The sequence below is a fragment of the Mytilus galloprovincialis genome, chromosome 7 (assembly GCF_965363235.1).
Source record: "Mytilus galloprovincialis chromosome 7, xbMytGall1.hap1.1, whole genome shotgun sequence".
Lineage (NCBI taxonomy): Eukaryota > Metazoa > Mollusca > Bivalvia > Mytilida > Mytilidae > Mytilus > Mytilus galloprovincialis.
This window is the reverse complement of record NC_134844.1, coordinates 68847191-68871764: the sequence shown is the minus strand read 5'-3', so window position 1 is coordinate 68871764 and position 24574 is coordinate 68847191. Positions and strand designations below refer to the sequence as shown.

At 32.4% G+C, this 24574-nt stretch overlaps 2 protein-coding genes and 1 long non-coding RNA gene across 3 annotated transcripts in view; all 3 read right to left on the bottom strand.

Annotated features, from left to right (window-relative positions):
- Nucleotides 1-4343: 4343 nt before the first annotated feature.
- LOC143083543 (dopamine beta-hydroxylase-like) overlaps nucleotides 4344-24574 on the bottom strand; it is a 284123-nt gene continuing 263892 nt past the window's right edge. The window contains exons 5-7 of the mRNA XM_076259806.1: nucleotides 7681-7853; nucleotides 6958-7197; nucleotides 4344-4437 (exon numbers count right to left, since the gene is read on the bottom strand). Coding sequence (XP_076115921.1) covers nucleotides 7087-7197; nucleotides 7681-7853 — 284 coding nt within the window. The 3' untranslated portion in view covers nucleotides 4344-4437; nucleotides 6958-7086. The remainder of the gene's footprint in view (nucleotides 4438-6957; nucleotides 7198-7680; nucleotides 7854-24574) is intronic.
- Nucleotides 10627-13671, bottom strand: LOC143083544 (uncharacterized). Its single transcript, XM_076259808.1, has 3 exons — nucleotides 13502-13671; nucleotides 12728-12812; nucleotides 10627-11744 (listed from the first exon to the last, which is right to left on the bottom strand). Exons 1-3 carry the CDS (start codon nucleotides 13594-13596, stop codon nucleotides 10935-10937), a joined length of 990 nt encoding a protein of 329 aa, XP_076115923.1. The 5' UTR covers nucleotides 13597-13671; the 3' UTR covers nucleotides 10627-10934.
- Nucleotides 20458-22427, bottom strand: LOC143083546 (uncharacterized). The gene is made up of 3 exons (XR_012980775.1): nucleotides 22203-22427; nucleotides 21093-21280; nucleotides 20458-20525 (listed from the first exon to the last, which is right to left on the bottom strand). It is a non-coding gene; the product is annotated as an uncharacterized LOC143083546 (long non-coding RNA).

The window sequence follows — 24574 nt, the reverse complement described above, 5'->3', positions numbered from 1 at the left end:
TCATTGTTTGGAAAACTCAACTTTTTAAGAAACTTTCTAAATTATGTTTCAGAAAAACTTTAAAAAAATGCATTTATTAAATAATTTGTTTGTTTTTTATTTTTATTTTTTTATATTATTTTAAACAATTACACTTTCCAGTATTCAAATAATTGTTTTGTACACTACTTTTTAATGTTTTTCACTGAAAACGTACCATTGAGGTGTATTTTCCGGAATTGGCCGAGTATTACCGGAATGCCATGTGATAACGTTACGGAAAGGCATGTGATAACAATCGAAGCATGTAATAAACTTTTCATATCAGCCCGCTAAGCACCAATTCGAAAAATATGGAATCTACGTCAATGTCAATGCTATTATCATACGGTAAAATTTATATGTTATTTAGTCTAAGTATATGATAAAAAGAGGTATATACCAGTAATTAAAACAATTGTATCTTTCACGATTGTGTTATAGTACTGGAAGAAAGCTGAATACTGAAACTAATTATCCATAGTTCCATAAAATATTCAATATACCTTTTACCAGAAATATTGGTGTAAAAGAAACATTTATTTTGTTGTTTAAAAATGGACATTTTCCCCCCGCAAATATGAAATGTTAATTGGCGATAATGCAGATGTCGTTATTAAGAAATGTGCATTTTGTTTCTTGCATTTTAAAGTCTTGCACACGAAAGATATTGACAGTGCAGACATCAACTGCGTATTACATTTATATAAAGAAAAAGAAGTGAGCTTAGATTTTGTTTTTTCGTCTTCAGGACTACAACTATCAGAGAATAAATACGGTCAAAAGATTTACATGCATCGTCTTTACAACATCGATATTTCTTCATTAATTTCATAGTCACCAGTTTGTCTAGACATACATGAAATTCAAACCATTTAAGGACTGCCATGGGTTCTACGTGGTCATGTGTCCCCCTTTATTACAGGACCGTGTCATAATCGGCTAACTTATAATTCAATAAACATAGTCTGCCGCGAAAACATGAAATGAGACCGGGAAAATAACATGTACTCTGTGGAACCAGGAACATATATATGTTAGATATACTGTTCCCAGGTGGAACTCGGTAAAATAGCAATTAATTGATTTGTGTCTCGCCTTTAAGACAAACATTGCCGAAAACGAGACATAGATGGATGAGTCATCATCATTCGTTAAGGTTTCTGCCTTTAGTTAGTTAGTTGACAGAGACTGCTTGTGAATGATACTAATGTAATTATTGTTAATTTGTTTTAGTCCTGAACATGCATGACATATTTGCCAATGGACGTTAAGCAACCTACAATCAATCAATAAATCAACCAAGGAACATCTATGTTCAATTAATATATCTGATATAATTTATACAAATAGAGATCATATAAATCAATTATATATGATCAATTTTAAATGAGTTAGTATTCTTTTATCCATCGTTTTGTTTGAGTTAGTTTTCTTTGTAAGATTATCACATAAAATTACTAGTTTACGTAATGATATATGCATGGTACTGTCATAACTGATAATGATTCAGATGTTCTTTCGAATGAAAAATAGTTGAACGAGTCAATAAAGGCGAAAAGACACGAGAAGAAACGGAAAAGAGGCGAACAAGTATGTAAGGACGAATAGACATGAGGGCGAACGGACCCGTTTTTTTTCGCAAACCCCTTATAAGTATTATCTCCCCTTGTTGATAGAACTTTTATATCCGGCAACCTAAAAGATACATATATGTCAATAAACCTTGATGTTTTTTTGTTTTTTGAAATATGATGCATACCTGCTATATTGGAAAACACAGCTTTTGTGTGCATGGCAGTAAGACCTGTAGGAAATTTGATGAATTGTTTATTCAAAGCAAATATGGACCGGCACACCAGCCTCACCGCTCTTCCGACGCTCCTGACGCTTACACCCATTAAATCTCCAACTTCCCTAAAGAAACAACCTGTAGCTAAGTATCTTAGGCAAGTCAACACTTGTAACATTGGGGTTAATGCTTGGTTTCTTCTTGATTTGAGTAGAGAATTGTAAATCAGTCCGGTAATATAGATAATGGAATCTGGACGAAATCTGTACCGAGAAAAGACCTCCTCTGCTGACAGGGATTCCAATGGGTTGGATCTGTCGGCAAAAAATCGCGGACGAGCAACCCGGCGTCTCCTCTGTTGTCTTCTTATCTCTCGATGTCCTGCAGCCGGCATTTTTATCTTGAGCACGAGATTCGAGACAGGTGCTTGCCATTCTCAATTTTTTGGAGTATACTCAACAGTCTTGAGCACGAATCTCGTACTCCAAAGTTTTATGACCGCATGAAATTTGGAGTACAAAATTTTCGAGCACGAATTTGAATTTGGAGAACATATTTTGTACTCCGAGTACTGAGCAAAGTTTTATGACCGCAAGGCCAGATCTCGTATTTCCGTTTTCAATGCACACATAAATACCTTCAGGCATCAATCGTAATTCATGAAACTTCTTAATATTGTCAGCTGGACTATATAAAGTGATCAATTGTATCAATTTTTTGGACTCTTTCTTTCGACTTTTGGCGTCCGTTTTGAATTTGTCGGCCATTATGGAATTATTTTTGATTGTTCCGTATTAAGGATGTTTGCTCCTCTACTTTTTGAATTTTCGTCAGATTTTCGGAATCCTCTGGTTTTATCCATGTATTAACATTAAAATATTTTGCCCACAAACCCCTACTTTTTATTTCATATTTTTATTACATATTATTTAAAAAGCCATTTTTCAAAATCTTATGAAATCCTTGTTATTTTTCATAGTTTTTTAAACAAAAAAGGTGACAATGTTGAGTGAAAGAAAAATCTAGAGAGAATTATTTCCCGCCAAATTTTCAATGGTTTATATCTCAAAAACAAGCACACAGACCCTCCATTTTTTCTGCTTTTTTAGTTTCTTTATTAATAAACTTACAATTTATAACAGTCTTTTAAAAAGCTTGTTATTTTTAAACAGAGTAGCGAACATCCTTAAGATAAGAATAATTAGCATCATAATTAGCACTCTGTAAAGTTTTGTGCTTTTATATTCAAGTGATCAATTATATCATTTTTGTGGACTCTAACTCATCACTGTTGGCGGCCATTTTGAAGTAGGTGGCCATTTTGGATTTTTTATTTATAACTCCATATTCCAAAATGTTTATAAATATCATAACTACATGTAACACTGTGCAACGTTTCATGCTTTTACCATGAAATGATCAATTCTAACAATTTTTTGGACTATATCTTATGAATTTTGGCGCCCATTTCATACCTGCCAACTTTTGAAAGTGCCCATGGGGATTTTAGTGCGCGACAACAATTTCAAAGTTTAAGTTCTTTGCGACATATTTTGCGTGTGCTGTTTTGTGGTCTAGAAAATGTGTCATATTTGTATGATGAGCTTACAAGCCTTTTTCTTAAGGATATTTGCATGATTCTAGTTGTTATATCAATAGAAAAGATGAACATGTGATGGCATTTTGAATTTGTCTTCATTATAACTAGCTACATGTAAAGTTTTGTGCCTTTATATCCAAATGCAAATTATACCTACTTTTGGACTCTGCCTCATGACTGTTGGCGTCCATTTTGAAATTGGCGGCCATTGTGGATTTTTTTTTTTGATGGCTTTATATCCAAAATTGTTTATAAGCATCATAACTAACACTGTGCAAAGTTTCATGCTTTTACCATAAAGTGATCAATTGTCCCAAAATATTAGACATAGCTGCTGGACTATTAGAGAACACTAATTTAAAATGACTTTTCAAGTTTTTTTTATTACATTATCTTCTAAATTTTCAAAAGTCTATAAACAACTTAAAAATATTTGTCCCACATTTTTTAAAATTTACATTAAAACCTGATATATACACAAGCCATTATGTGTAAAAAAATAAATATCAACCAGATCGATCACGTAAGTACTGCTCCTGTGTCGGGAAAAATGGTATCTGGAACTAGTCCCTTGTAAAACTCCTCACACTTCGTTAAAACATCATACAAAGCCATAAATTGTGTGTTGGCTTTAACTAGTCTTGTCCCTTTCCATAGATCATATATGTCACCTTGCAAACAGGGATCTTGTCGAACTTTTCCAATCATCCGTAAACGTAGAGGAGAACAAGATTTATCTTGTCCGCAGTTTCGGATTACAGTATCTACTAAGGTGCGGTTTGTGGTGGCTAAATTGGAAATAAAGCTCCGAAAATGACATCCAAAGACAGGAGCATCGATCATGATTTCGCATAGAGGAACTGATCTATAATTCTGGCAATGTACTACAGAAACAGTTGTACAATAGATTTCAAAGAAAAAAATGCTTACCAAAAATAATGTGGATGAACAACTTTATAGTTGGTATCATTTGTGACAATTTGCTGCAGTTTACCACCTCTATGGATCTTTATTTTTTGTTTCCGACCTAAAAACAAAATAAATAAAATAAGTATATGTTAGTATACGTTAGTATTTCACAATGCAAGATCATGATATAATTATAAAGTGTACAACTTAGAGCAGTAAAGAGCTGTTTAAAGTCATAAGAAACCTCAAATTAAAAAAAAAAATAATGCATATGCTTTTTTATAACTAAATGGATAGTTTACTTTATAAAACTTATGTACACATAATTTTTCCTAAAGAAAATTCTTTAATTTATTCATATTTAGAAGAAGTTTACATTGACAATAATAGTGCATTGACTTGACATATCAACGATATAAGGATGAGGCTTAGAAACGGGGAAATGCGAGGCTGTGTTGATATGTCAAGTCAATGCACTATTATTGTCTTTATACTGCAATCTAAAAAAAAACATTTTCCATTTTTGTTTAATATAATAATGTCATCACTGATTTAAATATTAGGAAACTTCCCTCTTTTATAAAAAGGCCTCAAATCATGCAGGCGGAGAAATATACAACACGATGAAATGTACATTTACCTGTTGAAATTCGCAATCGATGGTGAACGAATTTGTTTAAGAATGAACTAAAGTATCAACAATAAGCATAATTATCGCTATTTTGTGCATTTTTCCTTTGATCTTTTTTTGTGATAATTTTCATATCATGGTTCTCGCTTGAGATGGAAAAATTATCGCTAGAAACTAAGGTGGCCACGTGGCGTTGCTAACGAAATTGACATGAAATTGACAACGTCGTCATAGGTAAAAAAGCGATAAACAGATTATCATTGGTCATCTCAACTCGATTACTTTTCTCACTTTCGCTGTACCAGCTCAAGCGAGAAAATCAATCTCGTTGAGATGATCAACGATAATCTATAAATATATGATGTATGGTATGCAGACCATACATATTAACAAGTGAAATATGTTTTTGTTTATAAAAATTGCAAAAGAAATAAGTTTGAGTCGTTGTATACATTGAAAACAAGAACAGTTTGAATAGGTCGTATGAATAATTAATTATAATCTCGGCAATTTCTATTTAAATATTCATGAGGAAAAGTGATATCATGTCAGTGGCTGTATATGGCATAGAAATATACGGTCAACGCAATTTGACTGCTCAAATAGAACGAGTGAAGTATAAAGTAAAAACACAAAAATACTGAACTCCGAGGAAAATTCAAAAAGGAAAATCAAAAATCAAAGGGCAAAATCAAAAGTCCAAACACATCAAACGAATGGATAACAACTGTCATATTCCTGACTTGGTACAGGCATTTTCTAATGTAGAAAATGGTGGATTGAACCTGGTTTTATAGCTAGCTAAACCTCTCACCTATAATTTATTTTAACTGCTTCCTCCCTTCCAGGGAGCAATTCCCCCGACATATTTTCCGTATGCAAAGTGACCTCAGTGTGACCCATCTCGTAAAAATCCGGTGATCGCAATACGCATGGATGTCCTTAAAATAAACTTTTATCTGAATTTACATGTTAAACACGTGCTAAATTTCCATGCTTTATGTTGATTGTTGACAAGCAGGTGACAATCGTTAAACTTCGTCTTCAAAACACGAACTTTAGTTACCTGCCATATTTTCATAACAACACTGACTGATTGAAAAAAAAAATTGACGATTAGACGAAATTTATGCGAAAAAAATGAAAAATTCTTGAACAGAAGACTAAGTTTATGATGTTTGTATGCATTGGTTCAAGAATTGGATGAACATTATTTTTCACCGGTCACTCGTTTCTTATGACTTTAATATGGTTTTGGTTGATCGGTGTTCAAATCTACCACATTTTAAACTTTTGGGATTTTTTTTAAATCGTGCACACCTAATTTTGATGCGATACATGTAGTATCAAAGGTGGTCGTTTATACAGATTTGCTCAATTCCTTTCCGAAATACATATTTGAACGTTTTTTTTTATTCTACTTTTCTCTTCTTTTTTTTTCTTCGAAAGTATCATTCCCGACTGAGATTTATCAAATGTTTACTTATATGAGCATCACGACGGATGTCACACATGAAGAAGGATCAGTTACCCTTCTGGAGCACAGTTCAGTTTAAAGACTCATATAGTTAGTTATACTATATATATAGATATAGAAAGATGTGGTATACTCTCCATCCAAGTTACAATATATAAAAGTAAACCATTATAGGTCAAGGTACGGTCTTCAACGCGGAGCCTTGGCTCACACCGAACAGCAAGCTATAAAGGGACCCAAAAATTACCAGTGTAAAACCATTGAAACGGGGAAAAAAACAACCGTATTATTATATTTTTAAAAACGAAAACGAGAAACACTTATGAACCACATAACCAGAAGAGAACCACTGAACATAGGATTACTGACTTAGAACAGGTGCAAACAATTGCAGTGGCATTAAACGTTATAATAGTACCAAATCTTCTCCCTTTTCTGAAACAATAGTATAACATCATAAAATCACAAGATGTATTTTTTTTTAAACATAATTGCTAAGTCAATTTTAAAGATTTGTAATACAAACTTACCTAGCCTGTGCATATGATTCATACCAAGTACAATGTAGATTGGAGATGCCACATGCAATACGGTACAATTTCCTGGGCATGCGCTCACAACTTCAAACGATTCTCTGCCGGGTGGAACTGAAAAATGTGTTACTTCCAAAGGTGAAACACCTGCATCAAACCTCCTGAGTTTTGGTGTGTAATATAGTCATCCCGGAACTGTCTGAATCCTTGACGACGGGTAGGATTATAGTACTGAAACTGCAGAAATGATACATGTAACATGACATGAAAATATCTGTTAAAATTTGGATTGAGTATATAAAAACTTTGCAGAAGTTCTTTTGTAGTTTGATTGGTGAACATAAAATTAATTATACAAACTTGTTCCCTTATGTCATGAAAAAATTCACTAGCAAGTGCATTGATTGTTGTGCTATTATATTTTGTCGTTACAGCTGACATGTTCTACTTATCTCTCCCACTTTTGATAGTAAAATTAGGAACCCTTGCAACAACTCTTTTAGTAGTCTGTATAGGAAATCTTAAGTCGGTTGCAAGGCTAAATTTCTTACAAGATCCAAAATACCCGTCTCATTTTCTTCAAATTTCCACGACCTTCATCCGGGTGATCTTTATTACAGGGCATACATATTGTATTTATTGTTAATCTGTTCTCATCCTGAAAGTGTATGAAATGTTTGCCACTGGACATTAAGCAAATATTTTATAACTGATACATACAGCTACCATGACTTGTCTAAATCCTTTAATACAAATCCTCACTCCAGCTTCAGCAGGCATACACGTCTGGGGAACGCCTGCTGTGTACCCTGTAAGGATTTCTTGACAGGGAGTTGTGGGTATTCCATTACAAAGATATGCTCTGTCTGTTCTATTGAATTGCCTTCTGGGATCTGAAACAATAACCGAACATTGATTATCATTCTTTTGATTTCGGTATGATGGATTAAACCTTGAACATTGTAAGTTTTACTGTGAAGATGAAAGCACATTTCAGCGGCAAATATCACGTTTTACGAACGCCATTATTATGTGGTTAACCGAAAATGCGACATTATTTGGGATTTTAAGACACTTACTAGTACTAGGTTTCTAATGGTCCCAACCAATCTACAAAAGTCAGCAATATCTTCCAATCAGGTAGTAATAAAGCATTCAGCCCGCACTTTCCATCGATCAACTCTAAATATCGTCTCCGAGTAGACGGTTATAAATATGTCACAGATGGCCATTGATAAGTTTCACTTATCGTTGCCAAAAACCACTTCATCTTTTAATTTTGTGACATCATTAGGATTTCACTTGACATGCGTAACATGACGGTTATCACAAGCGGAGCACAGACATAACACCTTTCTAAAGCATCTAACTTTATATTTGTATTTTCGAAGATGTGAATTTTTAAATCTTTATTTTATTGTGTCGTATTTTGAGAATTATTCCTTCTTATAGTTACTTTTCTTTTGGAAATAAATCATAAACAAATTGCTTACTGTAGTGTAAGATATAATTCAAAGGTCCCGTAATATAAACAAGTATACACACAAAAAAATACTGACAAGGTTTCTGAATTGTCTTAGGCACTTGTACAGATACAATAATCAGCTGCGCCATGAGCGCATGATACGCCCGCCGTGTTTTCCGACGAATAACGTGCAATTACTCTTCAATTTAGTATCAGAAACTTATATAAAAAGCGAGCTTGTTCTAACAGATATATATACGTAAATCAGTCACCAATTTAAAGTTTCATTAAAGCTGCCCAAATCATTGTTTAAGTTGTTCTCCGAAAACTCGGAAATTAACCTTTTACATTAATAAAATTCCACAACTCGGAAACAAAAGATCTAATTCACCAAAGTTTTATGAAAACTAGTAAAGGCGGTTTTTTAGTTATTGTCCGACATGTTGACGATGGATGGACGGACGGACAAAGGTATAACAAAATACGTCCCGTAAAAGGGCGTATAACACCTAGACAACACATCATTAAATACTGAATAGCAATAGTATACCTCCATATACATGCCCTCTACTGTTGGTATAATTATACTTACCACAACCGAATACAGTTATTCCATGTAATATCTGAGAGTTGTCTTTAAGGGGGTACACAACACTAAACACCAAAAAAACCTGTCGTTTAATTTTTCTTGTTTTTATCCCATTGATAAACTAGGTTAAGCTAAACATTTTGTAAAAATTTCGAAGGATTTGAACCATACGTTAAAAAGTTTTGGCAACTCGAATATGACATATTTTACATGCTAATATTAGAATAATTTTGAGGTTTCAGAAATATGGGTATAGGGGTATATAAGTTAAAAAAAATTAAAAATGATCCTAAATTGACAAAAGCATAGTTAATAGTGAAAACTAAGGCAAATATTAGTTCACCAGTTCCTTTTGCTTGTATTTTTTTTGTTCTGGATTTAAATTTTTGTCCGAATTAAAAAAGGGGGGTCTTAAATTCAGCCCGCAAAAGTGACTTTTTTGGGTCCGGTATTTGAAGACGAAATTAAAAAAAAAAAATGTGTCGTTTAATTTTTTTTTAAAACTAACCATTTGTACTGCTATATTAGTTTGTTAAATTTGTAAAATATTATAAACTTTTAACCACCAGATTTTTTTCAATTTCATTTTTTTATAATACCACCACCCTCAATAAATAAGAGCGATTTTCATTCTGATAGTATATTTGGGGCGTAGTTTTCTTGTCTTTTGACCTAGGGCTTAGATATTTTGTTTGTACACGTATCATCATGAGGTAGAATGTCAAATTTCATGATGACTGCATGTGACCTTGTACTTTGACCTCAAGGTCAAATAAATGTATTTTTTGATAGAATAAAAAAACAAGGCCATATGTATTTTTTTGTCTTTTGACATAGGTCTTGCATCTTTTGTATGAGGATGTATAATAATGAGATGGAGTGTCCTTTGTTGTGGTGACCTTCATGTGACCTTATATTTGACCTCAAGGTCAATTTTACTTTTTACTATAAGCACTCTACCATGCCATGTTGTCTTTTGACCTTGGCCTTAGATCTTTGGTATGTAGATGAATCATCATCAGATAATGTGTGTTGCACCATGATGACCTTCATGTGTTCTCAATTTGACCATAAAGTCAACTTAATGTAGTTTTTTTTTGCATGAAAATGACCAAGCCATAACTTTTGACCTTGTTCTTACATCTTTGGTATATCAGATGGTTTAACATGAAGTGGTGTGTTCCTTGCAATTTTGACCATCATGAGACTTTAAAGTTTGGTTCTTATTTTTTTTAGTAGCTTAAGAGAAATAGTTTTTGGCATATCTATATGATAGGGTACAATATCCAACCACTACATGTAGTAATAAGAATGTTTGACTTTGGCGGTCATTTTTTCTGCAGACGAAAAATGGCAAATTCTTTATTATTTAGTGTCAATTGAACTAGGACAATAACTCAAAATATAAAATTATAATGCAGGGAATCAATTTTTCATATAACTTTGTTTTATGTACACACTAATTGCATTCTTACCACCTTCTAAGTTTCATTAAATTATGTTGTGCCGTTTTTAAGGAGTTTAACTAACAAAAAAAGGACAGACAAACTGACTGACTGAAACATCTTAACCCTGGCAAATTCATTGTGTTGGGAGAATAATAAAACAAGTATTCGGGTTGACACAGTCAGGTTATAAGAAAACGCAGACAGATATTTATTTTTTGGCCATACAAAATTCATTCCTCAGTCTGAAAGAAATCCTGAATGCATTTCACACTCTTTGGTGGTATCTTATGGTCCTGTAAGACAAATTTCAATCCATTTACATCTCGTACAGATGCCAGTTTGAGGTGTTTCAACAATATACCATCTTTTGCTAGTTGGATGCAAACTGGCCTTGAAACAATTTTACTACTTAGTAAGCCAGAGTAGGAGTCCATGCAATTGTGGTATGAAATGGCAAATACATCATCAGATTTCACAAGTAAGGCAAGTTTACTGTCATATAATGTTTTAATGAATCCACATCCTCTATTGCATTGTGGGCAAGGTAATTTTCCCCTACAAACTGTTTGACAAGAGTCTGCTGCTTAAAATTTTCTACATCATGTTTGGGAATATACTTTCTAGCCACTTTCATTGTGTCAATAAAACCTTTCACTGTTTTACAAAATGTAGAAAACAAATTATATTCTTTCAATTTGTTAACAATTACAGGAATGTCAAAGTTACAAATGTTATGACCTAATATTATTGGCTGATTCTGTTCCTTTAAAAAATGTATGAAATCAAGTAGAGCTTTATGAAGTGACACCGGTTCAACTATTTGTCCTCGAACATACATCTTATTCGTTCCATGGCTGTAAGTTATACCAGTTATCTTACTGGCCTCAATTTGAATGTCCACTCTTGGAATGACATACCTATTAAAACTATTTGAATATGACTTAGCTGCTATTTGAATGATGTCGCTATTCCTTCCCAAGCCTGTTGTTTCTAAATAAAAAAAAACTTTGCATTCAGTGCCATCAAGATAAAAGGGAAGTGGAATTTCTGTGGTAAGCTCAGGGTCCTGTTGTTGATCAAACTCCATTTGAGATCCATAGGTTTTACCTTCTCTTACAAGATGTTTACGCTCATTTGTATTGCGGTTCCATTTCTTTTGTATACGGTCGACTTTGTATTCCTTTGAATTTTTCTTTTCTTTCCGTTTTTCCATTTTTTGATCTCTTACAGCCGAAATTGCCATCGTAAATTCTCCTGGAGAGAGGTTTGCTGCTTCATTGATCTAAACAAAAATTGCAACATAATTAAAATGTAATACATATATGCATTAAAATATTAAAAATCATGAAAAAAAACAGTAATCTCCATCTTGAACACAAATTTTGACCTATAATTGTAACTCTTTATTTATTGTGACTTGGATGGATAGTTGATTCATTAGCACACATACCACATCTTCTTATTTATAAAGATAACAATTTGAGAAGAAAGTCAAAGATAATTGAGTTACATACTAGATAAACATAATTTGTGACAATTTACATCTGCAGGGCTAAAAAAGCAATACTGTTACGTATACAGTAATCTCCTTGTATATAAACATTGGATGCAACATGTAACATGGTTTCAAAAAGATAAAATTTATGAAGGGAGAATGTGTAAGATGTCATAAATGCCTCCGCTGTAGCTTTGCAATTTTCCAAGTTAAAAAGGGACAGAACTATAGATTAACAAATGAGTTACAACACAAATTTGAACTCTGTCTGAGTGTTGTGATTCTTATATGTATCAGTTATATAAAGTCAAACTAATGTTAGAGTAAGGAAACAAAACAATTTGCATTTTTCCAAGTTATAAAGGGGCATGACTCTAGAACATTAAGTGACTCACTTTCCCTGATTAGGCAAACTTCAGTTAAAACTTCAGTTAGAGTGAGGTAAGGAAAGAGGATGAGAGTATGGTCAGACGGACGAAAAGTCATGGAGTGGACATACAGGGAGTACTAGAAATTTAATTTTCATGAACTTTAGGTCAAGGTCTTAGTTACCAATCCTTGAACTTGAGACAAGTAATATACCCACATACTTTAAATTCATTATATGCTACATCAGATTAATAAAGTTATGGTCTGAACAGGCTTTTCTGAAAAGATGAAGAAGAAGAAAGAAATAGAAAAGGAAAGAAAATGAAGAAAATGAAGAAATCGTATTCAAACACTATGTCATCCTTCATTCAAAAATAAGATGTAAAAATTTTCATAGTTACCTTGGATAAGTAGCCATATCCTTCATTTTTCTGAAGCACAGCTGCAGATAGCCTATTCTGAAGTGAGCATGATCCACCATAATGTCTAAAAAAGAGTATGAAGAACTATTTAAGTACATTAAAATATATTCCCCTCTTCATTTATTTGAACTTGATGTCAAAGGTGCAGGTAACAGTAACATACCAACTCACAAAATATGAAGACTCTTTGCAAAAGATTAATATTTTCATATAAAGTTTTACTATGATAGTATTAACTCCCTTCATTGAAAACTAATAAACTGCAACCTGTCTGACAAGAAAATTAAGTTTTACATGTATTTTTTTTTATTGATATTGGCTTTCAACTAGCTGTCAGTAATTGCAATGTTAAATATTTGTTTTTCATTTTATTTTATTTTTTACATTAATTTTGCCTTTAGTTTTCTTGTTTAAATTGTGTTGACTGTTGTACTTTGACATGTATAATTGGTTTCTCTTTACAAATTGTGACTTGGATAGAAGAGGTGTCTCATTGGCACTATTACCACATCTTCTTATATAAATTTGTGATTTGGGGCCTTTTATAGCTAACTTTTTCATATGAGAATTGCTCATTGTGAAAGGCCTTACTGTAACCATAGCTGTTAATTTCTGAGTCATTCGGTCTATTGTATAGAGTTGTTTTTTTGGTACAGTAATCATACGACATATTTTTTTAATACTTATATTCATTATTGCTTAAGAATGGGAACTTAAATGCATTTAATTTGATACCACATAATTATGAATTACCTTGATTTAGGTGCCTTTACAGATAAAAGCTGGTTAAAGCTTTCATTTGACTGTGTAGATCCAAGATCATTTAAAGAATTACTCCTACCAATCATTTTTGTCACTAAATTATTCAATTCAACCTTTAATCCCTCAGACTTGAGTGGTTTCCCATTTGGTAAACTTTTATACCTGAAATGGAGATGAATAAAATGAAAAAAAAGTTTACAAAATACTTAACCTGAAACTTTAGTGTTAGCATAGATATACATGTATGCTCTATATTTCTGTAAATGGGCAGATCAATAAATTTTAAAATAGTGCCAGGAGGTGTTAAGAAAAAGGGGAGGTCTTAGAAAAAAGAGGGCGCAGCTTAATACAACTGCAGAGGTCTGACCTAAAATCAAAAATCTAAATAAATGGTTAAATTCAGCATATAAAAGAACCCGATATATTCCTCTTTTTTTTTTAAATCAAATAAATTTTAATTTGGACCCTTTGGACCTCAATGTGGGCCAATTTAAATGGGGCTCAAAATTATAAAAACTTAATACACGGTTAGATTCAGCATATCAAAGAACCCCATATACATGGTATATGGGCAGGAATTCGCTAGTGAAATTTTAGGGTCAATAGTGTTTATCCAATTAAAAAATAAAGAAATCATGCAAATATGGAGAATAAACATTGTTTAAATATCAAAGTGGGTTAGTCTTTATTGCCAAATGCAAAAAAAATGGATCCAATTAAAAAAATCAACAAAAAATCAGCACTTGTTATGTGCTGGTAGTTGAAAACTTTAGACAAAAAGTGTGACATTTCTGCAGTGGCAAAACCCCTAGTCATATTTAGAATATGCCTGAAGAATTGTTCTACTATAATAGTTAAAAATCAACTGCAAAATGATCCGTCTATCATTTAGAAACCCCATTTTGTACAGAATCCGATTATTCCTGCAAATAAAATACGTTTGAAAATGGACAAGTGCATGTAACTTTTCCCGTCAACAAATGTTACATGCACCTTTTCATTAACTGATTAGCTTTGGAAACAAGTTACTGGTCCAGCATGGCAAATTTTGAAAGGTGTCAACAATGGGTACAATTTGGATTTCATGATTTTTATCAATCAACTGAAGTTTGAAAAATATAGAAGGTAAGAAAATTTATTTCATTTTCGTGTCAATACTGCCCAATAATACTCATCTTTTTATAACAGTTGTATACTTTTTATAGTAAGCATTACCATAATTATTTTTTTCACATTTCAACCCACTGACAATTACATTAAAATGTGGCTTTGTCATCTTTCACACTAGGCATCTACCAGTGATCAAGCAGATGATAAGAGAGTGGGACCAGGTTAATTTGACCTCACAATGAAGTGTTACATGCACTTTCTGTGTAAATTAGGTTCTTTGATAATGATGTGTGACTTGCTTTGCAATTTTGTCAAAAAATATAAGTTTATCTTGTATTTAAACAGGTTTGACCCTTACGATATTCATTTTATTGCTGGAGAGATTTCTGTACATAACATTGACACGGAAATATTTACCAAGGAAAGGTGTCTATGATACATGCAAAAGCTTTTTTTTGTACGGTTTGCCTTATCAATCTAATTTTTTACATGAAATACCACAGATTAATTGCAAATTTGATTAACTAGTACTTGTATTCATTCTCAGCATTATAAAGATAACTGGCCACTTAATTTGAAAACATAAAATTTAGAAAACAGTAACATTGACACCAGAATAAAAACAATATTACTTTATTACACTTAAAGCATAATATTAAATCAAATGTAAATTCATGCTGAATTCTTAACAGAGAAGTTGTTGATCTTTCTTGATTTCTAGACATTACAATATTTACTTGTAATTCTTATCGTTTAAAGGCATGTAACATTGACACATCTTCTGCGTCCAGGTTACACTCTACAACCTAATAAATGTGCATACAATTATTCAATCAATAAAATCTTGTTGAAATTTAAATTTGCTTCATTAAAATGATATTAAAGAAATAAATGAGTTTTAATTATTTGTGTTTATTTTTTTCCTGATTGACTAGCAATTTTTCCTCATCATTTGTTGGTGTTCCTGTCAATGTTACATACATAACCCAGAATTATAATGTTTTAAAAGCATTGATTTCCAAACCTCTGTTATGAGCTTTAAAATGAGTTTATCTGAGTTTATAAATGACTAACATCTGAAATATTGTCATCCCACAATTTCTTTGATGCTCCTATGATAACTTTATGAGTAACATGGACTACGATTTTTGTATCAGGTCTTTTTTGTGTTACATGAGAAGATTTTACTGTGTTGAAATCAACAGTTAATCTAATTTTTAATATTCAAAGTTATTATTATGATACCTATTTTAAAAAATAATGTATAAAAGTAAACCCAAATTAAATTTTTTTTCATTAAGAAATTGTGTATGTAACATTGACAGAGTCTATTATTTAGACTTTTACATGTTCAGGCCAGTGTTACATGCGTAAACAAAACTTACTGCCATATGGAGCTATTATCTTATTTTTATTTTACAAAATTAAAGCGTTTTCATGTTTTCCTGTTTAATTTGTCTTTTAACACTAGTTAGTAACATTGACAACAATATTTTGTGTCAAGATTTTTTATGTTACATGCAAAGGTATTACTTCCTTAAAGTCAGACATTTATATAACATTTTATAACCTAAATGATTATTTAGATATTACTGGGCAGCAATTATATTATTTCTCCAAAGTTGACTATTAAGCACACCACTTTCATCTTTCGGTCTTCATGTATGTAACATTGACATACAAGCTTTTACTTTCTGTCAATGTTACACGCATGAACAGAACTGATAACATTTACTTACTCCTTTGCTCTATAAAGAGATTATTGATAATTTAACTTGTTTTACCACCATCAAACTTCATCTTTATTTCTAAATATAGATATTATTTTTAGAAGTGTATTTTCTTCATTGACAACAAAATTGGTGTCAGTCTTGAAAATTTACATGCAATTTTTAATAAAAAAAAAATCTACAGGCAATATAAACCTAAGAAAGAAAAAGATGATCAGCAATAAATGTGATGAAGAAAACTCTCAGGAAGATGCTGCAAAAAGATACTGTCCCTGTCAACCAGTCAGATGGTGATGTCCCTGGCAGCCAGACAGATGGTGATGTCCCTGTCAGCCTGTAAGATGGTGATGTACATATCAGTCAATCAGTTAGTTGGTAATGTTCCTGTCAGTCAGTCAGTCTGTGATGTTCTTGTAAGCCAGTCAGAGGGTAATGTGCCTGTCAGTCAACAGATGGTGATGTCCTAGTCAGCCTGGAAGATGGTGATGTTCATATTAGTCTGCCAGTTGGTGATGTTCCTGTCAGTCAGTCATATGATGATGTTCCTGTCAGCCAGTCAGATGGTGATGTCCCTGTTAGCCAGTCAGATGGTGATGTCCCTGTCAGCCAGTCAGATGGTGATATCCCTTTCAGCCTGTCAGATGGTGATAACCCTATCAGCCTGGCAGATTATGATGTCTGTGTTAGCCAGTCTCAGTGATAAGGTCCCTATTAGTGAGTCAGGTGGCGATGGTCCTTTCAGCAGTCAGATAGTAGTTCTGTGTCAGAAAAACAGATGATGGTGACTGTGTATGCAGACATACTAGTGATCTACAGCAGTGTAGAAGATAGTTATTTCAAAATCTTGTTTATTTATCCCTTTTCATTCACCAGTCAACACATGTATAATGTGTATTTACTGATGCTCATTATAGAAATCATGAGGAATTCAATTTGTAACATTTTTTTTTTTTAATTGTTATGCCAATAATTGACATTCCAGAATATCTTTTGCATTATAAGAGGTTCAGGCTCCTTCTGATTTTAAAATAATAATAATAAACTCATCATGGATACCAGAATTGAAATTTTGTTGGCCAGAAACGCTTTTCGTTTACAAAAGACTATTCAGTGACGCTAATGAATCAAAAAAGTAAAAGAAGGCCAAATAAAGTTGAAAACAGGACTATGGTCTAATGGGTGTTGGTTTTCTCTTCTGAATTGTTTTACACTGGTCATTATGGGGCCCTTTAAATTGTGGATTCCTGTAGTTTAGGTAACAAGTTTTCAAGATGAAATGGCATTGAAAAATCGAAACAAGATATTTGAGAGTTTCTATATTATTGTAAATTTTATAATCTATGCATGGATTTTGGTTCTGATTGAGGGTAGATTAATTGTTGTTTTTTTTTGGTTTTTTTTCCAGATAGATAGTTGAAGATGTTGGAGACAGAAAACAAGAAATAAGAAACTTGTTTTGAATGTTTGAAATAAAATTTATTGTTTAAACCTTAAAAAGTTATCATAAAAGTAAGATTAACCAGCAGAAATAAAACGAGATATAGGGTAATATGTCTATCAGACAACAACCTCAAAGATGAACCCAAATTGTTCTTTATAGAAGTTATGTAAACGATTGAAAATAAGATTCTCAATAAATGCAGCTGTATCAACCTCTCGTAGATTTGTCCATATTTTGTCTTGGTTTTTCATACTATTAGTTTAAGTGTAACTGTGTCACATGAATGAGGGATACATGTAATCATTTTGTACCCTTACTTTGTCAGTATTTAGTTATTGAGTGAGAAACTTTGTGGATGCTGATGGTTGTGTGGTTGTCTTCTTATCAATCTCATCCCTGTGCATAAAAAACGGGTTGCTTACTTACTGATATAAAAATGTTTCATGTTGTGGAAATTTTGGATGACTCCTTCATCAATTGATCTATCTTTGGTCTTAATTTTATTTTCTGGTTATTTTGACATTTGAATATCTTTTAATTTAGCCTTCCATAGTGTACCACCATGAACAAGCATACAACTTCTGGTATAGTTAAAAATATGTCTGCTGTCTGAAATTTAGGTGAATGGTTTTGGTATTAACCACTATTTAAATAATATCATATATGAGAAATGTGGCAGTATAATTGTATAATTTACATTCAGATGGTTGTTTGGAGGCTTTTTATATCTTTTAAGGTCAATTCTGGCATGGTTCATTATTCATATATTTTGTGTCCACGTTACATGCAACATTTAAGTCACTATTTTATGACAGAAATGAGATAATTGCAAAAATATTAATACAATTTTTTAATGTGAGGGTAACACAATGAAAAAGAGCCTTTACATGTTCAGAAAGAAAATGATTCTTACTGTATTTATCTCTGAAACATTGCATGTAACATTGACAGAAAAGTAGAGGAAACTTGTTTTCACAAAATTTCTGAAAGAAATGAAAATATACATTTTAGAGTTTTTATGATAGACAATGTTTTGTGATCAGTATATATGATATTGAATGTTGAATAAGTTAAGGAATCATTAATATCAATTTGGAAAAAGTGTCCATGTTACATGCTCCAAATTCATTGTTTGCTTTGGTTCCAAACTGACGCAAGTTTAAAAATGATTTTTTTGGTTACAAATAGAAGGACACCATTTGTAGCAATAATTTGTAAAAAATTTAGAAGCTTATAATGATTTTTATTTTTTTCTTACAATGTCACACTAAAGTAGCATTAGCGAATTCCTGCCCATATATTAAATTTTTAGTCAAAGTTTAATTTTGGACCAACTAAAAAACTGGACCCATAATCAAAAATCTAAATACATGTTTAGATTCAGCCAATCAAAGAACCCCAGGATTTCAAATTTTGTTAAAAACAATCAAAGTTTAATTTTGGACCCCTTGGATCTTAATGTAGATCAATTTGAAAACGGGACCGAAAATTAAGAATCTAAATACACTGTTAGTTTTAGCATATCAAAGAACCCCTATAATTCAATTTTTTATGAAATCAAACAAAGTTTAATTTTTGACCTGTTGGACCTCAATGTAGACCAGTTTAAAAACCGTGCCATAAATCCAAAAACTTAATACACGGTTAGGTTCAGCATATTAAAGAATCAATGTTTAAGATTGACATATGTATAATTTGTTTCTTTTTAAAAATTATGACTTGGATGGAAGAGGTGTCATTGGCACTCATACCACATCTTCTTATATCTATTATTTTTTTGAGAAATAAGACAATACAGAAAATAATATGTTGTCAATACCAGTATAGAAGATCTTACATAATTTTTTCTGGATTTTGATGATAGCTACACCAGTCAGCATCTTTACAATTTTCATGTGATCCAAAAATATGTGGTACAATTCTTTGCAGCCCAATCTTAATGTCATCTTCATTGTCACCTCCCTTAATGGCATACATAAAGCACCTCAATATATATTGTTTTGTTTCATCCTTTTGCAATTCTTTGTAACTGCAAAATAAGAAACAAATAATGAATGTAAATTTTTTTTTAAATCTTTAGACTTTTATGGGGCATGGATGAGATCTTCAATCATGGAATCATGCATCTGCCTTTTAATTTTCAGAAAAAAAGGTCCTAGTTTCTATTTTTTTAATGTATGCTTTTCTATTCTAAACTTAATATAGCCTCACTAAAAACTGTTTGATTATTCATATATATATACTTATAGATCATTGATGATAATTTCAACGAGAAAAGCAATCGAGTTGAGATGACCAATGATAAAATTGAGAATGGAAAGGGGAAATGTGTCAAAGAGACAACAACCCGACTATAGAGCAGAAAATAATCTGTTTATCACTATTTTAACTACATTGTATGGCGACATTGTCAATTTCATTAGCAATGCCACATGCCTCCTTATTTTCTAGCGATAATTTTCCATCTCAAGCGAGTAGCATGATATGAGAAATCATCACAAAAAAAGATCAAAGGAAAAATGCACAAAATAGCGATAATAATAGTTTTTTTAATTTTCAATGTAATGTTTGTGAATTCAGATAACACAAAAATCTTTATATATATGTCTTTGAAAAACACAAAATTGAAATTTCATTTTAATGTTTTTTTTTAAGAGTAAGTAGTACCTGTATTACTATTATAATTCCAACCAGAGCCTCTCTTTTGCCAGCCACCATCAAAACTTGCTTCAATCTAGAAAAGATTGCATTTCTTATAAAAAAAAAAAGTCCCAGCAAGTTTATTATAAATTGACCTTACATGTACCTTAACCTTTAGAATACCTAGTTGTGTAGTAAGCTGCAAATACATTATTAAGAACACAAAAAAATATTTTGGGTGCATATGTTTGCAAGAAATTAGAAATTATTGTTTTTGTGGTCCTTAAAGAAATTTTGCTGGTCCTCACTATTAAATCAAATAAAAATTTTGCTGTCCTATGCAATTTTAGGTGGTGAAAAGTCTTGATCTGTACATGCATGTACATGTATGGTTGTTTATTCTGTTTATGAAATAATAAAAAATCAACTTTTAACTTTAAAAACATGTTTGATGTTATATATATATATATTTTACTTTCATAAGACACACAGTCCTATTATAGTCCATAATAAACAATGAAGCATTACATGATCATTCTCCATGAAGTTACACAATATAAGGATATTTTTTTTTTGGGGGGGGGTTAAAAAGGACTGAGTTTTCTAGAAAGAGGCATATAGTCTGGATATTCTACTTTGTATGCATACATTTAATACTTACATTGCCATTAGTGCTAAGTGACTTTTCCTCTCTTTGTGCCATATTGCAGGACTGGATTGTTACATTTTTAATTTGTCCACTTAATTCTTTCTCTTTTTTCCTTAATGTGCTCTCTGTAATGGATGGCAGGTTACATTCTGCTAGAAAGTTCTGCAGATGAGTTGGGCCCATCCCTGCATGTATCATTCCTTTAATAGAATATGAGGTATAATAAAAAATTGAGAAAGAAAATTGATTGCTTAATTATGGAAAATATACACACCTGCATTTTTAAGACTAAGAAACAGTTGTGTTATAAACTTTAGTAAAGATGGTAATTTTTTTCTCTTAAAATTGTAAAATTCTAAAAAATTTCCTAAACTGAAGATAAATTTACAGGACACAAGCTGTCAGTCCTGTGCTAATTTCTCTGACTTAATTGGCTTACAAAATATCTAAGAATATTAACATGATATGATGATGTACATGTAGTTGTACATTTAATGGTGAAGCCCTAAAAAAAATTTCACAGCTTATAATTAGTTATTTTAACTCTTTTCAAAGCCTAATTAGGCTATGAAGAAGATAAGAATGGAGGGGTTGAAAGTTGTTGATGTTTATTGAACAATAACAATATTTTCAACAATTAATTTGCTATACATGTAACACAGGCATTTGTCTTCTATATGCCTTAATCATGTTTAATCTAAAAAGCTTTCACAATTAACACAACAATTTGCCCAAGTTTGCAAGCAATATATATATGCACTGTTTAAGTTAGACACATTAATTAGTAGTAATTGACCCCAAGGACTCTTTTTAGTTTTTAAACAAAAAATCATGAATGCATTTAAATATAATTATGTCAAATGTCAAATAAACAATGCAACATGTTAAATGTAAACCAGGCATGGATTCAGGGGGGGGGGCGTTCGGATACCCCCCTTTTTTTGGACAATCAATGGATTTGAATGGGGACATGTAGTTGGAACACCCATTTGTCCTGGGTTAGGAACCCCCTTCTTAAAATGGCTGGATCCGCCCCTGTAAACAGTAAAACAAAAATTGTAAATATTAGCATCATACAGACTAATTAGTATTATAATTTACAATCATGTGATATAATCATACCTATGGAAGCTTTTGTGTTGATGTCATAACTTCCAGATAGTCCTCTCTTCCCAAAATGCACATCAGTAACAGTATGACACAGTTTACAATCTACCATCAGTAGACCACCTAGCCCAAACAATCGTTCTCCTACAATATCTGACAGGTGAAGTGGACACTTGCAAGTACAGCAATACATTCCTTCCGACAGCATATTCCACTCTACAATTCTTCTCCCAATTGTCCAAGATTTCGATACATCAGACGTGTTATCACCTTCCAATTCAGCCTCGGCCCCAACATCCAGATACTCGTATATGTAACTGCCATGATCATTACGCAAGCCGACTTGCGGAGAATCTTCCAATTTCCTGCCATCATTTAACCATTTGAAGTAATCTGAACGACTCGATTTCTTACCGGCAGATTTAGATCTTGAAAATTTACCAAACGTATTACGTTTACGCTGTTCCATTATGACAGTGATGTACCGTCTGCTTCATAACAACAGGTAAACAACTATTCCATGTCAATAAAACGCTTGTAATATGAGGCGTATTTTAAAACACTTAATTGACGTTAGTTAACTCAGAATTTTAGTAAGAGTTATCTTTTCTTAGGTGTACGGTACCCCCTTAATTGGCAAGGCAGCAATCACGTGATACTCTGCATCACTAGGAAGACTGAATAACGAACACACGTAAGATACTCGCCTTGCAGGTACGTACGACAATGGTAGTCTTAGGGTTACATTTTTAACATCTAGAAAATAAATCATATTCATTAGTATACAATCAGATAGTGGACAACGTAAAAAAAGAAAATCAACACGGTATACATGCCATTCCTACGATGCACCCTTTTGGGTATACATTACTCAAGAAAACGAGAAAGAACCTCAAAATTATAGTCATCTAAGGTCAACCATACCTAAGTGAGTTGTAACTATAGTTTCTAGATAGTTTATAAATACATTAACGAACAATTCATGAACAATTTCTTATAATTCATGTCAGTATTGAAATATTCAGTCACCACTGAGCTGATGATACCAGCATTATCGACCCAGTGCTGTAAACGAAATGAAAACAACTGTTACACTTTATGTTTGAAGCGGCTTTCTGGATTTACCTTCACTATGAACGCATAAGAGTCTTAAATTAATTGAAAGCCAATAATGCAAGAATCGAAACAGTTGAAGAGCTATATGACCAAAAAGAACATAAACTAATATAATAGCCAAATTAATCTGAGGAATCAGGCCTGTGGAAAGTGAAACCTTGGTCTCCAGGTAATTCATGCATTCATAAAAGGACAATTAATGAGCAAAAATGTTGAAAATCATGACAATACCGAAGCACTGACTACTTAGATGGTGATACCCTCGGTGACTGGTAGTCAACCAACAGCATAATTAACCCAGTGTTGTTAAAAATTGAAAACAATACTTCATAAATTCAGTGCGTCAAAAGAGTCCACTGGTACAGTGACCCAAATTGCTTGAATCCACGTTCTTTTATACTCAAACGGATAAGAACATTGTCGTTGCGTTGAATACCTGTTAGTAGCTTTTTTGCTTTTTTCTGCTCTATGATTGGGTTGTTGTCTCTTGGAAGTATTCCCCGTTTCCATTCTTTATTCCGGTGCAGGACGTTTGCACGTTTTATGGATATTTGCGCTTTTTAAAACAGGACATTTGCGGTTTTATTTATGTGTAGGACAATTGCGCTTTTACAATATTCCCTTCTCTTTTATGTGTTTTAGACTGTATTCATGTGTCTCAAATGGGTGAAAAAGCGCAAATATTCGGTCAATTTGATACAGATGTGTTAAAATCTAAAGAGCAAATGTCCACAGCGTTTGAAGCGCAAATGTCCTATTGTGTTACATGATAAAAGGAAGAAAAAGCGCAAACGTCTTCTGCACCGTTATGCTATCGGTATATACTATACCTGTTGCATTTATTCCATCGCAAGCTGGCATTACGTTGTTACATTGCAGCGAACCATTTCTGCTTTGACACGTCTCGCTGTCCAATGGCTCGCATATTCCTACAATAACAAGTAGAAATAAAAATAATTGTCTTTGTGTGGTTCCTGAGTCTCTCGTTTCTCGTTTCTTATTTTGATAGATTAAATCCTTATTTTCCTGTTTGAATTGTTTTACGCTAGTCGTATTGGGGCCCTTGATACATGTAGCTTGCTGTCCGATGTGAATCAAGACATCGTGTTGAAGTCCGTACTTTGACTTTAAAACTTTAACGTTTTATACATTGTGAATTGGATTGAGTGTTGTCTCATTTGCATCTATACTTCTTATTTATAATCAGTGACTTTTTTCTGATCTATAACTCTTTTTTAAAAGGAAACATAAATTTAAAAGCGACGTTTGAA